The sequence below is a fragment of the Ochotona curzoniae genome, unplaced genomic scaffold, assembly GCF_017591425.1.
Source record: "Ochotona curzoniae isolate NIBS_2020 unplaced genomic scaffold, NIBS_Ocur_1.0 contig_908, whole genome shotgun sequence".
NCBI lineage: Eukaryota > Metazoa > Chordata > Mammalia > Lagomorpha > Ochotonidae > Ochotona > Ochotona curzoniae.
In genome coordinates, this window is record NW_024466607.1 from 21,431,547 (window position 1) to 21,454,996 (window position 23,450).

The 23,450-nt window shown below is 37.5% G+C and overlaps 1 protein-coding gene across 1 annotated transcript in view; it reads left to right on the forward strand.

Annotated features, from left to right (window-relative positions):
* The window catches only part of LOC121165995 (sarcolemma associated protein), a 117,651-nt gene that overhangs the window by 68,691 nt on the left and 25,510 nt on the right, over nt 1-23,450 (forward strand). Inside the window, exons 6-13 of the mRNA XM_040995021.1 lie at nt 3,113-3,208; nt 3,455-3,526; nt 5,040-5,180; nt 6,294-6,431; nt 8,591-8,759; nt 8,846-8,896; nt 9,387-9,437; nt 14,112-14,174. Coding sequence (XP_040850955.1) covers nt 3,113-3,208; nt 3,455-3,526; nt 5,040-5,180; nt 6,294-6,431; nt 8,591-8,759; nt 8,846-8,896; nt 9,387-9,437; nt 14,112-14,174 — 781 coding nt within the window. The remainder of the gene's footprint in view (nt 1-3,112; nt 3,209-3,454; nt 3,527-5,039; nt 5,181-6,293; nt 6,432-8,590; nt 8,760-8,845; nt 8,897-9,386; nt 9,438-14,111; nt 14,175-23,450) is intronic.

Here is a 23,450-nt window from a genome sequence, read left to right on the forward strand (position 1 = left end):
CTCAGTTAAGGATATACACATCTATAAAAATAAATTATCAGTGTATTAGCTGGATCTTCTACCAGGTATAATGTGTTCTTACATTAAAACAACAACAACAACAAAAACAGCTCAACACATTTGTGCTTTCGTAGAATATCAAAGAATTCCCCAGATGTGATCCCTAACTGTAATTCCTGAGGTGCTTCATTTTCCTCCTCTGTGAAATGGATAGAATAATAGCATTTATTTTACTGAATTGTGAATAAATGAATTTATAAATATAAAACACACAGATTATTGCCTGGTATATACAGTGAAAAATTATTTACTTTTCAATAGGAAGGCATTTTTCAAAAATCTGTCTGCTCTTAGAGATGCAAGAAAACTTTGAGATTAATTTGGCATAAATTTCATTTTGTGTCTGAGTAATATGGTGCTCATAATCTTTAAATCATGATCCCAAGGCTGTTCCCTATTGTTGCTCATACTAATAATCTGTTAGTTAAGCTCATGCCTTGGTTTGTTGATTCCTAACTTTTTTTCTTGTGAATATTCATGGTAGACTCACCTCACTTTTCCTTTTTCTGTCTCCTTAAAGAGAAAATTATACCACACATTCTGTATATTTCGTTATTGAATTGCTAATGTAGATTCTGAACCTTTTGAATAAAAGTTAGAATGCATGCGTTCCATGTCTTAGAATTGAGAGACCTTTTATAAAGTGTAATTACACCATCTAGTGGAGGTAGATTCTAAAGATATAGTTGGTTAGTAGACTGATTTTTCTGTAAAACATTCTATAGCATCTATAACTTCTTGTATATTAGGAAGGTGTTAGGAGCAAATAAACATGGAATGTAAATTGTCCTTTTTCTATAGATTCTGAGATAGTTCTTTTATTAGATATTTTAAATATATTTTTGAGTTGTGTAAAAATATAATACCTCTAACTCTAAAATGATCACCTTTTCCTTGATTATTAAAGGATGTGAAAGGCAATACATTCTTTTTTTAAAAAAGATTTATTTATTTTTATTGCAAAGTCAGACACACAGTGAGGAGAGAGAGAGAGAGGAAGGTCTTCCCCCCATGATTCACTCCCCCGGTGACCACAGCAACTGGAGCTGCAGTGTTCCAAAGCCAGGAAGCAGGAAACTCTTCCGGGTCTCCCATACAGATGCAGGGTCCCAAGGCTTTGGGCCGTCTTTGACTGCTTTCTCAGATCACAAGCAGGGAGCTGGATGAGAAGCAGGGCCACTAGGATTAGAACTGGTGCCCATATGGGATCCTGGCACATTTAACGCGAGGACTTTAGCCACTCTAGGGTACTGTACTGAGCCCATGAAAGGCAATAAATTCTTGCTTCAAACATCAAATACTGTGTTTGAAGTGTACACTTGTCTGTTGAGGTAACTTGACAGTTTTAAGGTAGTAAATGTTCTTTGGATAATAACAGGAATAAAAGAAGGTAAAGAATGTATGCCAGGGTCTTTCCTCCCTTGAAGCCCCATCCTGTCACTACGGCAGGAGACCTCTCTCTCACTCTCAAATAAATCTTGTTTTGCACTCTGAAAATATACATGAGAAACATGGTGTACATTCTTCTTTTCATTCATTGTTCTGGGCCCAGCTCAATAACTCAATGGCTAAATCCTCACCTTCAAGCACTGAAATGCCGTATGAGTACCGGTTCATGTCGCAGCTGCTCTGCTTCTTATCCACTTTCCTGTTGTAGCCAGGGAAAGCAGTGGAGGATGGCGCCAATCCTTGGGACCCTGCACTTGCATGGGAGACCTGAAAGAAGCACCAGGTTCCTAGCTTCATTTCGGCTTAGCTCTGGCCATTGAGGGCATTTGGGGAGTGACCCAGCAGATAGAGGATCTTTGTCTCTCGTCTCTGTAAATCTCATCTGCCTTTCCAATAAAAATAGATTAAAAAAAAAAAAGAATGTATGCCAAAACCACAACTAAGTGCCGCCAGCGTTTCACATGGAAACTACTCCCAGTAAAGTATGTCACGATGTTAACAGCTATAAAATGTTAACCAGTCATCTAACAATCAGACTTTGTTCACAAGTGATTTTCACTGTAAAATATTCCTTTGGAGCTGCCAAATTGTTATTTAACTCATTGATCCCTTAAGTACGTTGAAGCAATATTTGCTGAGTTCTTGTTTACTTGCAGCCTATTAATTGCTGCTAAGTGGAGTACAGTCAGAAAATTAGAACACCTAGAGATGCTGTGATAAAATAGCTGGGAGAGTGGTTCTCCCTGAATAAGCACTTCTAAAGCACAGAAATTTTTAAACAAAAGCTGTTTCATTTTAAAAGATCATTTTTATACACTGAAAAAATTATAAGCTATTTTAGCTGCTTGCCAAGATTATATTATCTTGTTTTATACAGAGTTTGTTTTGAGATATACGTTTTGGATTTATGTGTGTGTGTGTAGATATTACATATGTGTGCATACATATGAGTAAATGCAAGCGTGAACCAATTGTTGGCTTTTTCTGGTATAGATTTTTAAAGACACTCTTCTAAATTTTAACTAAATAAAACCTAAAGCAGTTTACTCGGTAGGGAGTTAGTGTAGCAATTAAGACACCCATATCACGAACCAAATTGCCTGGATTTGTTACCAGGCTCTGGATTCGGAGTTCAGTGTCCTGCTAATGCAGACCCTTGGAGGCCACAGTGATGGCTGGAATTGCTCAGTCACTGCTCTCTGCACTGGAAACCTGCTCTGTATTACCGCCTCCTGACCTCAGCCTTGTCCCAGCCCTGACCGAGGACACTCTCTTTGTCTTTATTTTTGTCTCTGTGCCTCTCAAAGTTGCTTTTATTTTTTAATAAAAGCTTATTTACATATTTACTATATTTGTAAACAGGTGAATTCTTTTCTTGGTATAGGTGAAGTTGCAGCTAGAACATCTCTAACAAAATTAAAATCCATCAAATTCTAAAATAATATAGCCTAGATACATTTTTAAAATTATGTTTAAAAATTTTTGGACTATATTAAGAGAAATGTAATAATATGAGACTATATTCCAAAAGAAATTTAATTGATTGCTCTTTAAAAGACTCATTGAGTTTATTAAAAATCTCTTTTGTGACTTATAATACTAGGAGGCCTTACATCGGGAACAGATGTTGGAACAGAAGTTAGCTACGCTTCAGCGACTACTGGCCATCACCCAAGAGGCTTCCGATACCAGTTGGCAGGTATCCTACTTACGTTTATTTTCAAGAAACATTTTAAATATGGTTTAATGTTCTTTGTAGCTTGAATGAACTAAAACTAAATTTTTGTGGCAAACATAGTTTTCTAACTAATGAACATATGTTGAAAATTTAGCCAGATATGGGTCAATTTTATGATTTCATCTTTTGTTAATTGAAATCTTTATATATGTATGTTATTGTGTAGATACTCTTGGGTTATATTTATATTTAACTTTTCTTCAACAGGCTTTAATAGATGAAGATAGGCTCTTATCACGGTTAGAAGTTATGGGAAACCAATTGCAGGCATGCTCCAAAGTAAGTATTAATCTCATTTATGTAAAGAAATCTACATAGTATTTTTTGTGACTTCCTTTCTTTGAATGTAATTCTGAGTAAATATTAAAACATTGATGTGTTTCCACCATTCTTTTAATCATTTGAAATGGGAAATTTCAAGTAACACCTGTGAGTAGAAGTAATAATATAATGAATGCTCGTGTATAGCTATAATTGTTCCGTTGTAGTTGATGCTTTTTGAAGAAACTAGGTCATTTACAGAAGTTCCTTCAGTTGGCAAGTTTTTTGGTCCTTTTTTTCTTTAAGATTTTTTTGTTTTGTTTTAATTTTTGTTGGAAAGTCAGATATACAGAGAAAGAGAGAAAAAGATCTTCTGTCCATTAATTCACTCCCCATGTGGCTGCCAATCTGAATCCAGGAGCCTGGAGCCTCTTCTGGGTCTCCCATGCGGGTGCAGGGTCCCAGGGCTTTGGGCCGTCTTCGACCACTTTCCCAGTCCATAAATAAGGAGCTGGATAGGAAGCGGAGGGGGCCCCCAGGATTAGAATTGGCACCCGTATGGGATCCTGGCACATGCAAGGCGAGGACTTTACCCACTAGGCTATCACACTTGGCCTCTAAAAAAACTTTTTAAATTGTATTTTATTTTTACATAGTTGGTTAGGGTGCAAAGGATGAAGGGCTAGAGGAAGATGGGTGAGACCATTGTTTCCACATTCCCTTTTTTCCTTCATGTATCTGAGGGAAGAGGGGAGATAAAGGGAGAAACCACACCCAGCCTCACAATCATCTCAGTGTCCCCAATTTGGGCATGCTCCGAGGGTCCTGCTCAAGAAGTTTTGATAGTTCCACAGTTCTGAATTGCTGCTGATCTCACCACTCCAAGCATGTTGATTCTCTCCAGAATCCACTGGCTGACATAGTCACCTTAGAGTATCCGTTTGGTCTGATTTTTACTGCCAACACTTGGCTGGGGTAATTGATCAATTTGTTTTGAATATTTGATCAGAATAAACCTCTTCAGAATGACTCCTTAGTCTTTTTTTATAAAAGCCTAGTGGAGTTTGTTAGATTTATGCTGACAAACAAGCAAAGACATTTTTTGCACATTTCTTACCTCAGACTTGAAGTCCACATTGTTCCTTTCATACCGTTTTTTTTGCTTTTTTTTTTTTTGAACTATTATTTTAGGCTTGGTGCTTCTAAAGATAATTACTTTTGCCTCTGGATGTAATTAAGATGGTATGCAGAATACTAATAATTTGAGTATTTAATTTTGTGTTTTTGAAATTGTCAATCACTTTTTGTCTTTTTATTGGAAGTGAATATTAATATGTTTGTAAAGGTATAATTTACTGATGCAGTTTTTAAATATAGCTTCAGTTTATAAATGATTAGCATCATTTGTGTTTGGAGGTACCTTATTATAGAATTTAAAAATATTATAATCTGCTAATATTTAAAAAACTCTAAGTGCTTTTTTAAGAAAAAAACAACTTGTTTATAATTATAAATCCTTTTTTTCTTCTAGAATCAAACAGAAGATAGTTTACGGAAGGAACTCATAGCATTGCAGGAAGATAAACACAACTATGAGACAACAGCCAAAGAGTCCTTGAGGCGAGTTCTTCAGGAGAAAATTGAAGTTGTTAGAAAACTTTCAGAAGTTGAGGTATTTCACTTTTAAAAGTATTAGGTTGCTAGTAGAGTTATTTCTGAATTTTAAACTTTTCAGGGCCCTTTATATTTTTAAATATTTTTATATTTATTTATTTGAAAGGCAGAGTTATAGAGAGAAGAAGAGAGACAGAAAGGAAGAGATCTTCAATCTGCTGATTGATCCCCACGTGGTTGCAACAGTCATTCCTGGGCCAGGTCAAAGCTAGTAGCCCAGAGATTCTTCAAGGTGTCCAACATTGGTTCGGGGACCTAAGCATTTGGGCTATCTGCTGCTGCTTTCCCAGGCACATTAGCAGGAAGCTAATCAGAACTGGAACAGCTGGATCTCAAACCAGTCCCCAAATGGGATGCTAGTGTTAACAAATGGAGGCTGAACGCACTCTGCCACGGTGCCAGCCGCTCCAGGACCTTTGAAACTTGGTAATATATGGCTAGAAAATATTTGTTCAGGTAGGAAGGAAAGAGTACACTGCTTTAGCCAAGTTCTCATTAGGAGGGTAGGACTCCTAACCAGGGAATCTTGGCAATTTGTATTTATGTATTTCAGCCTTTATACAGTGGACAGTGTTGTGTGCCAGATGGCCTCCTGTCACCTGGTTTTGCTTTTGGTCCAGGATGGTCTGGAACTGACTACTACACGTTAGCTCACCTGTCCTCCAGAGAGGAACTCATTGTTGCTTACAGTGTTAGAGATTCCAAGAGTGATTTATCTTCAGTGCTCTTTCTGGGTACTTGAGGAATAAAATTGTTTCACATTAAGCATGATATCATAAAAGTTAATACACTCAAAATATCTTAAAGGTTAAAAGTAACAGATTGTGGCCCTTTAGAGTAGAGTTGCGTAAAGGTAACGTTCTCTTCCTGACCCCTAGGGCTTTTTTTTTTTTGCAAATTCATACTTGCACTTTTTGTTTCCATATGCCTTGAAATAAATTAAAATCCACATATTACTGAACTATGTTTTATAAAAAGTCCAAGGCAAAAAAAAAAAATGTTGGTTTAGAATTACTCATAGAATTGTATTTTTATAAACTAAATTTAAAAAGAAGTTCTAAGTTATTAAGTTATATTTATTGAGTAAATTACTTACAAACTTGAATTGCAGCGAAGCCTGAGTAATACTGAAGATGAATGTACACACCTGAAAGAAATGAATGAACGGACTCAGGAAGAGTTAAGAGAATTAGCCAATAAATATAATGGAGCAGTTAATGAAATTAAAGATCTATCTGATAAATTAAAGGTATGTATTTACTCACCCTGAAAGAATGCTAATAGTCTGTGACACACTGGCTACTTCAACAGGTTGATGCCGCTGAAACTTGCAGGAAAACTTCGTACTGGCTGAAATTTATCATGACAACGAGGTGCTTATATTCCATGCAGCCCAACTTGCAATCCCATAGACAATTAAAAGCTGATTTATTTCCTCTGGGTGAAAATTTAGTAAGTGCTTCCCAGTAGGCATCTTTTAATATATTATCATGTATTTTCAGAAGTATGTTCTGATAAATGAGCTTTAGCAAAACCCAAGATTTTAGCTATGTTTTTTAATCCTAAAACTGCTTATCTTTGGGTTATCCTGATGGCAAACCACGATCAGTGAGTGCTAGAACAAGCCCAGAGGAATCTCAGCGTGATCTGCTTGTCCTCTTTTAACCTGTAAGGATGCGTTGACTCTGACTCAGCTGCAAATCCCTGTGCATACGGGACCTTGAGGTTAGGGTAGGTCACAGCACAAGGTCATGTCTAGTTGGTCCATTAAACTTTTTTTTTAAGATTGATTTATTTTTGTTGCAAAGTCAGATATATGCAGAGAGGGAGAGAGACAGAGAGGAAGATCTTCCTTCGGATGATTCTCTCCCCAAGTGACTGCAACGGCTAGAGCTGCGGTCATCTGGAACCAGGAGCCAGGAGCTTCTTCCAGGTCTCCTATGTGGGTGCAGGGCCCCAAGGCATTGAGCCATCTTTGACTGCTTTCCTAGGCCTCAAGCAGGGAGCTGGATGGGAAGCAGGGCCGCTGGGATTAGAACTGGTGCCCATATGGAATCCTGGCATGTTCAAAGCGAGGACTTAAGCCGCTAGACCACTATCCTGGGCCCAGTTCATTAAACTCTTAAAACTGGGTCAGGTGCAAAAGCCTAGTGGCCCAAGTCCTTGCCTTGCACACACTAGCATCCCATATGGATGCCAATTCTAATCCCAGCGGCTCTGCTTCCCTGCTTGTGGCCTAGAAAGGCAGTGTAGGACGGCCCAAGGCCTTGGGATCCTGTACCACATGGAAGACATGGAGGAGATCCTGGCTCCTGGCTTCAGATTGGCTCAGCAACAGCCATTGCAGCCACATCAGGAGTGAATCATCAGACAGAAGATCTTGCTCGCTCTCTCTCTCTCCTCCTCTCTGTATATCTGCCTTTCCAATAAAAATAAATGAATCTTAAAAAAAAAAAAGGCTTTTAAAACTAAGTATATCAAGATCTGTACATACAGTATACATACATGTAATTCCAACCATGGATTGAATACTTCAAACATATGCATTTTTTAAGGAAGACCAAATCATGCCCTTTCTTTGTGTGGCTGGTTAACCTGTAATAGTTTAAAAATTCTTCTTTTTTTTTTTTTTAAGATTTATATATTTTTATTGGAAAGGCAGATATACAGAGAGGAGGAGAGACAGAGAGGAAGATCTTCCGTACGATGGTTCACTCCCCAAGTGACCACAACGGCTGGAGCTGAGGCAGTCTGAAGCCAGGAGCCAGGAGCTCTTCTGGGTCTACCACTCAGGTGCAGGGTCCCAATTCTCTGGGCTGTCCTTGACTGCTTTCCCAGGCCACAAGCAGGGAGCTGGATGGGAAGCGGGGCTGCTGGGATTAGAACCGGCGCCCATATGGGATCCTGGTGTGTGCAAGGCGGGACTTTAATCACTACGCTATTGCACCAGGCCCTAAAAATTATTCTTTTTTAAAGGTCTTTTGAAAAAGTACATGTGCCAGTATTCCCCTAGCTAAATGCAATTTTACCTAAAATTTCAGATTAAGTTACATTTCAGAATTTAGGATAAAAACTATAGTAATTTTAGTTATTTTACTTTCCTCTTTAAAAATTAATTTTTTTTCAACTTTAACCTTTCTTTATCATGGTGGGGAGCCTGTGTGATTGCTCTACGTTTTTCCTTTTTTAGGTTTCGGGAAGGACTGACCTGAGTGTCAATCCCTTTTGACATTACACCTTTGTCTTTATCTTCCCAGTTTAGAAACACCAGTATGTTCTAGAATATGGAATAATTTGTTTAGATATTTAGGTGAATAAGGCTGTCCTTGTTAAGGCTTATGAAAACATAAGAAGGTCTTATGGAATAACTAAATTTTCTTTTCTGTATTTTATTTTTTTCCTCAACAGGTAGCAGAAGGAAAACAAGAGGAAATCCAACAGAAGGGACAGGCTGAGAAAAAAGAACTGCAGCATAAGATAGATGAAATGGAAGAAAAGGAACAGGAGCTGCAGGCAAAAATAGAAGCTTTGCAAGCTGATAATGATTTCACCAATGAAAGGCTGACAGCTTTACAAGGTAAGTTAGCTAATCCATAAATTGATTTGATTCGATTTCTTTCTTTTTATCTGTGAAATATCTTTTTCTTGGACTTTTATTTACAGTACGGTTAGGACATCTTCAGGAGAAAACTCTTAAAGAATGCAGCAGCTTAGGTAGGTGTGATCCTGTTTCTTTACTTAAAGCCGAATATTTTTTTATCATTAAACCTTAGACCTTGTTTATTATCTCACACTGAGTGCTTTCTTAAAGGGATATTTTACATGATTGAATATAAAATAATTGAGCTCTTAGGAGACTTCCTTCTAAAATATATTTGATTGCCACCAGTGGGCACCATTGTTTAGTCCTTGAGATGAATGGAATTTCTGTGTGTTTCCTTTGAGATCTGTAGGTAAGAACAATACATGAATGGCAGGATCCTTTTTCTTTTGGGGTTCAGTGTAAGGCTGCTATGGAATTGGAACCTTTACTCTAAATTAATGGAAAAATGGCAAGTTGAGCTTTTCTTGTAAAAATACATTTAAAATGTTCATTCAGTACACTCTTAGTATGAATTGAAATATAAAATGCCATGGTTACACTTTGACCACTTTTAAGTCATATTTTCTTTGATTAGGCAATGATATACTGTCTTAATCCTAGGGATACAAGTTGATGACTTCTTACCTAAAATAAATGGGAGCAGAGAAAAAGGTAGTGTAAAAAACTTAAATTCTTCCCCCTGTGATTTCCTTTTACTGTTTAAGCAGGATAGGTAGTCTAGGGTTTTAAGTATTTGGAATGAAATGCATGCTATTCACAGACCATTGAATTCCATCTTTCAAAATCAGGTTTCCTTTTATTCTGTAAGACATGTTACTGTATTATTTTCCTAGATATTCCTTGTTGTATGGAAATTTTAACTATTCAAATAATAGGAAAATGACGAAGTTCAACTGTATTACTGGTCCGTGTAGGCTCTTCCTAGTCCCTATTGTATTTTACAAAGAGGTATATTACCATTTTGTTCCATTGGGCTCTGCTTCTAGGAGATAATTGAGCACCTGCTGAGCATCCTCCCCTGCTCCCACCCTACCCCATGTTATCTGAAAAGCAGAGCGAGAAAGAGGAAGGTGCTGTGCGAGTTCTTTCCTAAGTGCCTGCGCCAGCCAGGGCTCAGTCAGACTGGAAACAGAAGCCTAGAATTCAGTCTGGATTTCTGACATGGGTGCCGTGGACCCAAGAACTTTAACTGTTACCTGATTCTCCCAGTGTGCACCTTACCGTAAAACTGGATTGGTAGTGGAGTAGTTAGGAATCTGATGTGGTATGTGGGCAGTTTAACTGCTGAATCAAACGCTTACCCCCGACCCCTATTTTTTTAATGTTCGAATTTATTTATCTATCCCTTGGATTGTTTTCTTTATCAGTCTTTCATTGATCAAAGAATGAAATCAGTCATTTCTGCCACCAGAAAAATCCTTTGTTACTTCTTAGTTCTGTCACCATTCTTTAAGCATAGTGTGAGCTCTCTGTTGTCAAAAACTGTAAGCTATTAGTTACTGCTTTGCCTACTATAACATGACGTACATTTTATCAAGTGGCCTTTAAAATGCTTCAGTTCTGAAGATGCCTGTTCTTCTACCCCTCCCCTTCCATCTAGCATTGCTCAAGCACCGGTAAGGAGGCAGATCCTGCACTACCTGCTTGCAGTGCAAAAGGAGCAATATCGTTCTGTGTTTACTCATCTATGTGCCTGTCATCTCACTTTTGATATAAACATTAAGTGGAAAATAACAAGATCCATGCCTAGAACTTCATATTCAGTACTTTTTTCCAGGCGTCAGGGATTATCATGGTAGTTCTTGGGCAGCAGTCAGTCAAGAGGTGGATTTTTATATTTTTTTTGTTTGATTCAGTTAACTTGTTTTTAATTAAGACTAGCAAAATAGGCTCAGGTAGATCTATATAGCAAAGTCAAGGCCTAATATCGCATATTTCATAAGTTTTGAAACTCAGGATAACACTTTCATCACTAATTGTTACTTGTTCTAAGTGTGATTTGTAAACTAAATTGATTTCTTAAAATTTCAACTTTAAATTTCAGAATTTTTAAAGGTGTAGTTTATATTCATTGCACAAAAATTACTAGTTGGTTGTCAAATATATACAGAAAACTTACATGAAATTATCTAATCATCTTCTGATAACTTGCTTAAATTTTTTTTATGTTTTCTGTCATTATTTTGCTTGTTTCTCTCTTTCTGACATATGTACTTTTTAATCAAATCCATCACCCTCCAGGTGTTGAGGATGTGTTTACAGAGTTGGAAAATTATTGCTTAAAATTTAACTGATTCAGAATAGTAGATTATTTTCATACTGTAATAGTTATAAATAGATACCTTGATTTAAAACTAAAGTTATTTTATGGGCCCGGCGCGGTGGCGCAAGTGGTTAAGGTCCTCACCTAGCACGCCCGGGATCCCATATGGGCGCCGGTTCTAATCCCGGCAGCCCAGCTTCCCTTCCAGCTCCCTGCCTGTGGCCTGGGAAAGCAGTCGAGGACGGCCCAAAGCTTTGGGAACCTGCACCCGCGTGGGAGACCCGGAAGAGGCTCCTGGCTTCGGATCGGCATAGTATCGGCCCGTTGCGCTCACTTGGGGAGTGAATCATCGGACGGAAGATCTTCCTCTCTGTCTCTCCTCTCTGTATATCTGCCTTTCCAATGAAAAAATAATAAAAATAAATCTTTAAAAAAAAAAACTAAAGTTATTTTAAATACTAAAAGGTAAACCATACTATAATTATTATTTCCTTGGTGTATAGGAATTTGGGTCGGGGGTGATAAATTGGGTAACTTGAGACAGATTAACAATATTTTAGAGTAACTAAGCAGTAAATTTCTGTATATACTCAAATTGTGTTTTACCAGATTTAGTTATGAAATAGACTTTGGATTAAGATGGGGCCCCTTTTCCACTCTGAATTGCTTATAATATAGGAACATGCCAATTACAAAGTATTCTAATATTGCCAGAGTCCTGATTTTAATGAAAGTTACTATTTAAATAATAAAGTAATACATCTTCCAATGAGCTCCCTTTTTAAAATTATTTAAATATACTTTGCTGAAAGCACAGATTTTGTGTTGTAACGTTTGTATCTTATTTAATAAGTATTATAGCTTAGAAAATTTAGAATATTAACGCCTTATGAAAATATGAGCTACATGTATAATTAATTTTTTTGGTTTAAATAGTTAACCTAATTAGGCAGAACAAATTTTATTGATATGCTTAATTCACAGTATCCAAAATGTTGCATTTCAACATGTAATCAGCATTAGAGGATTATTAATGAACTATTTTGCTTCTTTTTACTATATTTGAAATCATGGTGTGTATGTTTTGTACTTACAGCACACCTCAGTCTGAACTAGTTGTATTTGTAGAACTCAACAACCACATGTGACTAATGGCTATAGTGTTGGACAGTGTGGGTGTAAGAAATCAGAATGTATAGGAAACTCATGCATAAATTGAAACTCAATTTAATAGTATTTCTCTAAGTTACATTTCTCTATCTTTATTTATAAGCAACCCTTTTCCCTTCAGTAAATATAATTTCTTTGAGATTGTTTTATCAATTTTTTTTAGTTTGGGGAAAATTAATTCCCAAAGATCGGAATTCAAGTGATATTATCATGATTCAAATCTTTTATATATATGTAATCTGTAAGAGCTTTCTCTGATACATATAGGCAATTTCTTTGTAGAAGTTGTAAACATATATGTGTGTATACTTGATCTTAAATTTTATCTAAAACAGTATAGTAAGTATTTTAATGAAGTCTAGGTTTTAAAATCCAAGTAGACAAAAGTGACTTTTAGCTTTGTCAGTTAATGGTGGAGTTTTCTGCTTTAATAGGTGTTGTGCAGCGTTTGTTGATTTTACTCTGAAATTTGATTTCAAATAGATTCTATGAATTCCTTTAGTTGGCTTCTGATGTAGTATAGTTTGAAAGTATCATGTAGCTTAGCAATGATGTAGAACAACTTTTCTCTTGGTTGTTACTACCCTCCTGAGGTGTGCTGTTTTGATCTTCTTGGCTCCAAGTAGCAAATTTTCTTTATGAAATAGTTATAAACTTTAGGATTCTTTTACACCCAACATTGGGTTTTTTTAAGGGCTATATTTTATCCCTATAACATCTCAAATATGTAATGCAGTGATCATTCCAAAACGTGAGTTATATGAACCTTTTATTTCCCTGTTACTGATGATGACTGTGGACTGGAGGCTCTGCACGCCTTGTAACTAGTTGAAGGATGATGACAGATTTAGTAGGGGCAGAGAAGGCAGCTAAGAGAAGTGACTTACTGTCAGAATAGGAGGTGTCTGCTTCTGCTGCAGAGTTGATCAAGGGATGTGGAAGGTTGAGATAAGGAGAGCAGAGGTTTTCCTGTGAGAGTGATACGAACTCATGTCCATTTTTGACAGGTTTTAGTGTTTTAACACCTTTCAGATTGTCAACATGTTGGGATTTATCTTTAACACTCAAACTTCCCAATCTATTTAGTATTTTTGAAAAAAGACACAAATATGTCATTGAAAGATATTATCCAAATTCAGTAGTTATTTGCATCAGAGTAATAAATTTAACTTTAATAAAAGGGCTAAAACTTATTAGAAGTACTGTGGTTCGGTTTAGTTCTCTCTATTCATTAAAAAAAAAGAAAACAACTCAGTTTTATCTGAACAAAAGCCGTTGGCCAAGCTCTTAATTTAAAGTGCACAGACAGTGGTTATAATCATTTGAACAAAGTTCAACAGTGTAACTTTTTGACAATATATGAATTAAAGATTAAATGACTCAAAAGGGAAGACTGTGTGAAATGATAAATATAGAATTTTTTATGTTTCTTCAATTTCAAAGAATTATTTGATGGTATTTTTAACATATTTACCTTTTATCTCCTGACTGATATGAATATTTAGCTTCTAAGAGGGGCTGTTAGAAAATAGAAATTAAATGTTAATGTAGTAATAAAATACAAAATTTTTAACATTATTTAAAGGTATTTGTTAAGTTCTCATGGAGAAACATTTTTGAAAATGGGAGAAGGTTTTTAAAGCAATATGTGCATTTTTTTCTATCTCTTTGGATAAAAACTGCACCTTTAAAAGCTAACCATTTGGGGTACAAATTAATGATTATTAAACTATCATTTTCAGTCCTTTATCTTCAACTGAAAAATATGTATTAAAATCTATTCAAATTTTATCCAGAATTAGCTATGTTTATACATTTCCGTTTTTCTCTTTGCTGTTGGTTTTCAAAGACCAACAATATCGTATCCTTAAAGGTGTTTCTTTCTTTATTAGAGCACTTGCTTTCAAAGAGTGGCGGGGACTGCACTTTTATTCATCAATTCATAGAATGCCAGAGTGAGTACAGAGTATTTTTCACATTGGTTTTAATGCAGTCAGGCTAAATGAGAAACTCCATGTGTTTATTTTACTAGACATGCACAAAGGGCCATCTTCAGACAATAGCCGGCCTTTTCATAGTGTCAGTATTTCTCTCTTTTGAGAAAAATATTCCTGTTGCATTTTGCCTTCATAGATGGAACAGAACATTTCAGATTAGTCTCTCTCTTTCTCTCTCTCACAAACACACACACACACACACGCACACACACGCACACACACGTGTGTGTGCGCGCGCAAGGAAGTTTCAGGCTTGTTAATTAAGAATCATTACTGGGCCCAGCACAGTAGCCTAACAGGTTAAGTCTTCACCTTGCATGCGCCAGGATCCCATATGATCACCGGTTCTAATCCCGGCTGTTCCACTTCCCATCCAGCTCCCTGCTCGTGGCCAGGGAAAGCAGTTGAGGACGGCCCAAAGCCTTGGGACCTGCACCCACGTGGGACACGTGGAAGAAGCCCCTGGCTTCGGCTCTGGATGTTATGGCCACTTGGGTAGTGAACCAACAAACAGCAGATCCTTCTCCGTCTCTCCTTCTCTCTGTAATTCTGACTTTTCAATTTAAAAATCTTAAAAAAAAAAATCATTACTGAGCAGTTTTAAATGTTAAGTGTCTAAGCTTCCTGTGGATGCTTAATAAAGAGTAAAATTAAGCTGTTTATTTGAATTTTAGTTTTATCAACTATTTAAATTTTGAGGTTCTTAAATACATAGATTAACTGAGGCCACCAAAATAATTAGTTGGTGCACCCTTCCGAAGATGGCCCTCAGGGTCACAGGAACTTGCTGTTTCTGGGAAAGACGTTAGAGGAGATTGTCCTACATCTTAGAGCAAGACTGTCTTTAAGATGATTTTAAAGAAAAGTAGTCTTTTGAGGCAGTTTAGACAGCCATGCTAATCCTGAACAAAAATATTATGGTCCATTGTTGAAAATCATGTAAATGTTTACATTATAGTGCTCCTGAGGTTGTTGTAATTTCTTCATCTTCTTAGTAAGAAGTGAAGACCACTCTAGTTAGTAAAAATCCTTTGCTGACATCCGTTCTTTTTCTGATTAGGCAAATACTTTCTGAGGCATTTCCCTTTTTCTTGTCTTGCTCACCACGTTCCTCCTCACACACTTCCCTCCCCGGCTCGGAACGAGGGATCTCACACATTCCTGAATGTCTGATCTGATCTGGGGGGGTGTGCGTGCCTGTGTGGTGTCCCCATCTGTGGTGCACAGGGAAGGGTCACACCTGCTGATTACAGCAGGCAGAAGGTCAGTAGATCAATATTATATTCCATAGAGATCCTTCTGGAGAATAGCTTTAGGGGAGCTTCTGATTTACCAACTTTAGATGCTATAACATATCTAATATTATACGCTATAATATTAGATATATTAGTATTATTTTGAAGCGATTTATTTCATTGTCTTGTTCACAACTTTGCCTGTTTATTTACTTGAAAGGCAGAGTAAACAGAGACAGATCTTGCATCTACTGGTTCACTCCCCTCATACCCACAGCAGCCAGGGATAAGCCAAGTCAGAATCAGGAAGGCCATCGGGGTCTCCCATGCGAATGGCAGGAGCCCTCATATCTGGGCCAGCATTCGCTTGCTTCCCAGACACGTTAGCAAGGAAGTGACTGGGAAGCAGTAGTTGAAACTGAAACTGGGTCCGGCGTGGTGGCCTAGTGGCTAATGTCCTTGCCTTGCACACGCTGGGATGCCATTTGGGCACCGGTTCTAATCCCAGCAGCCCTGTTTCCCATCCAGCTCCCTGCTTGTGTCCTGGGAAAACAGTCGAGGATGGCCCAAAGTGTTGGGACCCTGCACCCGTGTGGGAGACCTGGAGGAAGTTCCCTGCTCCTGGCTTCGGATCGGTGCAGCACCGGCCATTGCGGTCACTTGGAGAGTGAATCATTGGATGGAAGATCTTCTTCTCTATCTCTCCTCCTCTCTGTATATCTGCCTTTACAATAAAAATGAATAGGTATTAAAAAAAAAAACCACAATATTCCCAAAGCAAAGGTCAGTGCATCTTTTTGTTGTCTCTAGTTAAAGTAACTTTTAAAACTTTATGAATTAATACAGCTACTTGGGGTAAGATAATTAGTATCCACTTCGGAAAAAAATTTATACTTTATTACATGTGATCATTCTTTGATAAGTTAATTTTGTTTTGAAAGTTGGATTTTATATTTTGAACCCAAAGAAATGTGAACATAAAATTATCAAAAAACAGAAAGTGTTTTAATCTGTTGTAGTTTATAAAAATGCTTTATGGGCCTGGTGCAGTAGCCTAGTGGCTACGTCCTCACCTTGCAACCACTGGGGTCTCATATGGGCTCTGATTCATATTGTAGCTGCTCCACTTCCCATTCAGCTGCTTGCTTGTGAACTGGGAAAGCAATAGAGGATGGGCCGAAGCCTTGAGACCTTGTACCCACCTGGTAGACTCTGGAGGAGGCGCCTGACTCCTGGCTTCTGATTGGCTCAGCTGCAGCCATTGCAGCCACTTGGGGAGTGAACCAGTGGACCAAAAATATCTGTCTCTCCTTCCTTCTGTCAATCTGCCTTTCCAATAAAAAAAAAATCTTTTAAAAATGAAAATTAAAAATTATTTCACTTTTAATTGTTAATTATTAATGTGTAATTTATCATGGACAATTTTATTTAAAATCATTTTTAAATATTTATAATTGTAACACAGGACAATTTTTTGAACATAAAGTTGATTAGAGATTTTCACTGCATTGTAATTATGGAGGAAAAATGGTTCAAATAGACATTCAGAATTAGCAAAGAAGTTTTGTGAATTACAGCAAATTTCCTCAGTGGTAATATTAGACAACTTGTAAAGTGATATTTATGAGGATTATGTAATATCTTAGGAAATATTAAGCTTGTGGTACATAGAAGGAAAAATTAGAATATAAAATCCCATTCAGGGGTCAGCATTTTGGCACAGCTGGTTAAGCCAGCATCCTGTATGAGCAATGATTCAAGTCCCAGTTGTTCCACTTCTGTTCCTGCTCTCTGCTAAGCCACCTGTTAATACAATGGAAGATAGCCCAGGCACATCATCCTTCTCACCTGTGTGGGTGATCCAGGTGGAGTCCTGGCCCCCTGGTATTAGCCTGGCCCAGACTTGGCCATTGGGCCATCTGGAAAGTGAACCTGCTGAAGGAAAGTTGATCAATAGATCTATCTCTCTGTGTATCTTTTCTGCTTCTCCCTCTGTCTTTAACTCTGCCTTGCAAGTAAAGCAAAATGAAATAAATCTCACTCTTTGTACATATGGCTGACCAAAGAACAACAAAAATACAAATATTCTTGAACCTCTGAAGCCCCTGGGTCGTTGAGTACAATGACTACTAGTTTAGGCCTGTGTTTAGGATTTGTTTGGTTTCTAAGTTGCAAATAGCAAGGATTTGGTTATTAATGGTTCTAGCTGATTCCTTAAATTTGCATGGCCAGAATTAGAATAGGAAAGGTTACCTTAAATTCAGTTTGTTTTCAAAGAGACATTTCATTCTTCAATGACAAGATGCCATAATAGAAATTTTTAATTTTTTTTAAAGTATTATCGCAGGCAAGTCCAGCAAATCTCATAGTGTAGGAAATTTGTACTAACCACTTTTTAACCATTTGAGACTATTTACTGACAAGTACACACAAACTTTTTGCCATTTTCAGTAATAGGCATTTGAACTGATTTACGATCATGAAGAGTATATTCTCTATGCAGAGGTAGACCAGTTTTTGGAAAAGCAAACATTAAATACTTAGCCTTCATTGTTTACTGGTGCTTGTGCTTGCCTGGTATCAGTTCAACTTGTGCTTTATAAGTTAGAGAGCAAACAGTTTACTATCCATCTGATTCTTTGTACATGTCTTTTTAATATAATGATTTTTAATTTTTATATGTATGTATTTTATACAAATATATAAAAACATTTATGAATCCATGAGAGAATTATTTGGTTGTTGGCTCTCAGTTTCCATGGTGATTTTGTGGACAATAAGTGAAATGGAAAACATTTCAACTTGGTTTCCTTTTATGGTAATACAAACTATTTTAAATTATCGTTTCAGAGAATAGCTCTTAATCCCAGTCAGAGAGACTGGACTTCAAACAGATTATATTTAAATCTTTTGTGTAATTCCAGAACCACAAATTCAGTATTTTGTATATTAAAAACTTTTTTTTTTCAATAAAACTAAAAGTTTTTGCGGTATTTTCTTCTTCGGGGATTCGGGAGATGAGTTTGGTTTAGGCAGAACTTCACACTTTACAAACACTGCAGATTTTAATTACTTAATGTTTACTGTGTAAACTTAATGGATATAATGAGGTTTCTGTGTTTTGCCACCCAAGAAGCTTTCTGAGCTCGTGAAATCTGCATCTCTAAGTCTGTTTCATACATGGCCATGTGCTCTGTCATGTATATATCTTGTATACTGATGGGAAAGATGAAAAGTGCAACATGGAGAATCTAAACACATGGAGATCTGACCTCGCTGGGTGGGCATAGAGTGCGAAGCAGCCTTCCCTGGGCTGTTGCCTGCCCGTTTGATTTCACTTGCTACTGTGTGTCCTGGAAAGGGCAGTGGCATCACAGCCGGATGCCAGAACAAAGTTCCTCGGAGGTTACATTGTAGAGACTGTGTACTCCCTCAAGGGCATCTCCCTTCTGGTGGAGTTAACTGGCCTGAAGTGAACCTTATGTCATTATATTAATCCGCATTGACTGTGGGATTTAAGTGCTGTTGTTATTTCTAGACAAAAGTTTAATTCTTTTAATGTTTCATATCTTGTTGGATACTTCTTCTAAATTTCAAAAATGTGTCGTCCTGACTCTCATAAAACTCCAGTCAGTATCTGTGTGTGCTTTTTCTTATTTGCTTCTTTCTGTTAGGGTTTTGCTCTCACATAGAAATTGCCTTATTTGGGCCAAGTGTTGCTCCTGGGACTGAACGTTTATTTTTCATCACTATGAGGTCAGCCTCTGTGAACAATCTTGGGATTATTCTGATTACATATCCTGCTTGAACGCTTTTTAAACTTTGCTTTTTTCACTGAAGTTTCTCAACAGCAAGAGGCTCCCTGCTTATTGGAGGTTATATCTCCCATCATATCAAGAAAGAATGTAAGCTAGATATTGCTAAATTTCTTTTTTTGTTTCTTTGTCCTTATGGTGGTTTGTGTAGGATATATTGGAGGAGTATTTGTACCTATCATTTTCCCATTTGACCAGCTTTCTAACATTTCTACTTGCTATTTTCCCAATATAACTACTCAGGTGATAATCTAAAATTCATGTCAACTGTGTTTAAGTGTGTAGGCTGTATCTTTTAAAAAATTATCTATATCCATATTTTTAATGGCTTATTGATTTATTTGAAGGGCAGAGAATGACAGGTGGAGAGACAAGAAGACCTTCCACCTGCTGATTCCTTTGCAGTTTCCCATATCAGCAGGGCTTTTCCAGGCTCAAACTAGGAGCCAGAAACTCAGCCCAGGTCTCTTTTTGTGGGTGCAGAGACCCAAATACTGGAGCCATCATTCGCTGCTTTCCAGAACAAACATGAGCAGGAAACTTGCGTCAGATGCAGAGCTGGGATTTAAACCCAGGCGGTCTGAGATGGGATGCAGCATCCTAAACGGCATCTTAACATCTGAGGCCGACATTGCACTGTCACTGAGTTGCTCCTCTCTCAGCTGGTCCTCCGTCTTCATTTCTAGGACAAATACCTTCTGGAGCTGTTTGTTTATTTACCTTGATGATAGCTTATTAAAATCTGATTTCAGTTTCTTTCCCATATTTAACTTTATTGACCTTAAAGGTCACTTTCACTCATTTCCATTTATGATGTTTATAATTAGGTCAGAGATTTCCTTAATGCAAAAATTGATTTTATCTTTTAACAAGGAAAAATTTGTAAATTCATAGTTCTGTGGTGATGATTAAATCACATATCACAGACCTTGCTAGATCAAAACACAGAAAATAAGAATATAGCTTACACCATAAGATGTAAATTGGATAATATATGTAATTTGTAAGGTTACTAGAAAAGTCAGTATGCATTTGTCCATAAGAGAATCCTCAACAAAAAAATAAAGGAAAGCAGTATCATAGAAAACAACAACAAAATGATGAACACACACAAACATAATCTATTTATGCTCCCTGTGTAACCTCCCAGGACCCAGACCCAGATGGACAACTCCTTTGGGGACCCCTCCTGGCAAGCAGGAATCTCTGGTTTTTAATAAAATCTCTCACTTGCTTTACTCTTCCTCCTTTATTGTTGATGTTGTCATTCTGAAACAGACAACGCTAAATTTCTGCCAACAAATAGATGCTCCTAGACCCTTCTGAGGGAACACAGACCTCCCACCATGAAAATTTCAGTCCAATGAGATTCACATAAGACTTGTGGGTCAGAGAGATCTTGATACAAATACTAACATATTTTCTCATAGTTTATGTAATAGTGGACAAATTAGCCTCTCTTAATCACAATTTCCTCATTTATAAAATGGTATTGCAGTGCCTACCTGTAGGAATTATTAGGAAAATGAATTGAGGTTGTTTTTGCTAAGTGCTGTAAGTAGTGCCTGGCACATAGAACTACACATTAGCTAGTAAGTATGAAATTTATGGGGTGAGGAGAGGATAAAATTGAGAAGTATTTATGGAAGCTTTTTTAGGGAAATAATTTGTTTTTCTCCTTATCTTCCATTATATGACTGTGAAAGCTGATTGATCTGGCTTTATTACTTTTATTAAATAATATTTTCTTATAGTCTAGGGAATATCTTTTGATTACCAAAATGTATGTAAATTTTTACCTGGGGAAGTTTAATCTCAAACACATTATTTTGATGACTTCATAGCATTATTTCTTGAATGAAATCCACCTTTGAGACTTAGAAATATACAGCATGGGGCTGAGTACAATGGCCTAGCAGCTAAAGTCCTCGCCTTGAAGGAGCCAGGATCCCATATGAGCATCAGTTCTAATCCTGGTGGCCCCACTTCCCATCCAGTTCCCTGGGAACTGGGAAAGCTTTTGAGGATGGTCCAAAGCCTTGGAACCCTGCACCCAAATGGGAGACCCAGAAGAAGCTCCTAGCTCCTGGCTCCAGGTCAGCTCAGCTCCTTCCGTTGCAATCACTTGGGGAAAGAATCATCCGAAGGAAAATCTTCCTCTCTGTCTCTCCACCTCTCTATATATCTGACTTTGCAATAAAAATAAATAAATCTTAAAAAGAAAAAAAAGGAGAGAAATATCCAGCATGATATGTAGCAGCAGATTCTTGGGTTGTTTGAGATATCCTCAGTAGCTGACATTAGTATTAGATTGTCTGTGGTATTTGAATTTATCTTCTGCTTAAACATTTCAGTTACAGCTGTCATGGGAGGAGGACAGCTGTTTAGCTTTCAATTCAGTCTTGGCACACTTGTGCTCCCTTTAAACTTCTTAGCTTGAGCTTTCTTTTATTGTATGTCACAACTGTAATGTAGTCAGCGAGGAAACTGGCCTGGTTCTCTTCAGACATTGGAAAGAATTGATCATTTCTGGGAATCTGTTCGATATTTTCTGACTAAGCAAAATGCGTAGATGATTATTTTCAGATGTTAAACTTCCCTACAGAATTGCCTGCAGAGAAATGTAACTCGAAGAAATTCACAGCAGTCATATTCCCAATTGTTCAAAACTCCAAATAGCGCAACAGACCCTTAGTAGGCAAATGATATTGAGGTGTGTTGTGAAAGAAGCCTGACGTGCTATGTAAAGTTCAAAAGCAGGAGCTGACACGATTGCTCAACTGACTAATTCTCCACCTTTAAGAGCCAACATCCTATATGGGCACTAATTTGTATCCCAGCTGCTCACTTCCCATCCAGCTCCCTGCTTGTGCCTGGGACAATGGAGGTTGGCCCAGAATCTTGGCAACCTGTTCCCATGTGTGAACTTCTGCTGTGAAGAAGCTCCTGGCTTCAGATTGGCTCAGCTCTGGCTGTTGCAGCTATTTGTGGAGTGAACCAGCTGGTAGAATATATTGCTTTGTAAATCTGCGTTTTCAAGAAAATACTTTGTTTTTTAAAAAAAAGTTCAGGGCCCAGCGCTGTAGCCTATTGGCTAAAGTCCTCACCTTGCATGCACCAGAATCCTATATAGATACCAGTTCTAATCCCGGCTGCTCCACTTACCATCCCGCTCCCTGCCTGTGGCCTGGGGAAGAGGTAGAGCATGACCCAAAGTCTAGGACTCTGGACCCACATCGGAGACCTGGAAGAAGCTCCTGGCTCCTTCAGATTGGCTCAGCTCTGGCCATTGTAGCCACTTGGGGAGTGAAACAATGGATGGAAGATCTTTTTCTCTTTATTTCCTTCTCTCTGTAAACCTGTCCTTCCAAGAAAAATAATTTTTTTTTTAAGTTCAGAAGCAGTAAAAATTACAGTATATTATTTAGTCATGAATATTTAAATAGTGTGATTATAAAGAAATGTGAGAGAGTAAATACCTTAGAAATCAGGGTATGGATGTGTAGGAGTTACCTGGAAGGCTTTGGAGGCTGGTGGGAAGGTCTGTTTCTTGGACTTTTGTTACACAGAATTTTGCTTTATTAAATTTAGCTAATCTATACCTTTATTTTGTTTTTTTTTCTTAGTTTTTTTTTTATTCTATGTTCCTTTTTGTTTCTTAGTGTTCACAATAAATAAATACGATTTTAAAAAAAGAGGAAAACGAACAGTTACCTCTCAGGGATTCTTCCAAGAAACATGGTCTATACAAGAAAGAAGGTTTCTACTCTGTCCTTCAGCCACTCAGGGGCCTGGGTTGCTGCAGGCTTTGCTGATGTAGCCTCCTGCTCTCTCAGCATGCTGGTTCAGGTGCCCCAGCAGGAAAGGTGAGGGAAGTATAGAAAACTCATACTCTCAGACGCTGTACATCAGTCCTTGGACCTGCTTCAGTACCAGGCAGTCCTCTCGGGTGACCGGAAGGCACAGGCAAGCCAGGTGATACGGAACACAAAGTCTCTATCATGTTTTACTGGAGAACAGAAATCAGACTGTTATTAAAATCACCTTCTTAGATTGTAGCTGACTGTGGAATCATGCATTTTGCTTCTTTTTTAAAAAAGCAAACAGAAGAAGACTATTTGTTTATTTGGAAAATAGGCAAAGGGGGAATAATTGCTCTTCCATGCTCCTGTTAACTCCCCAAA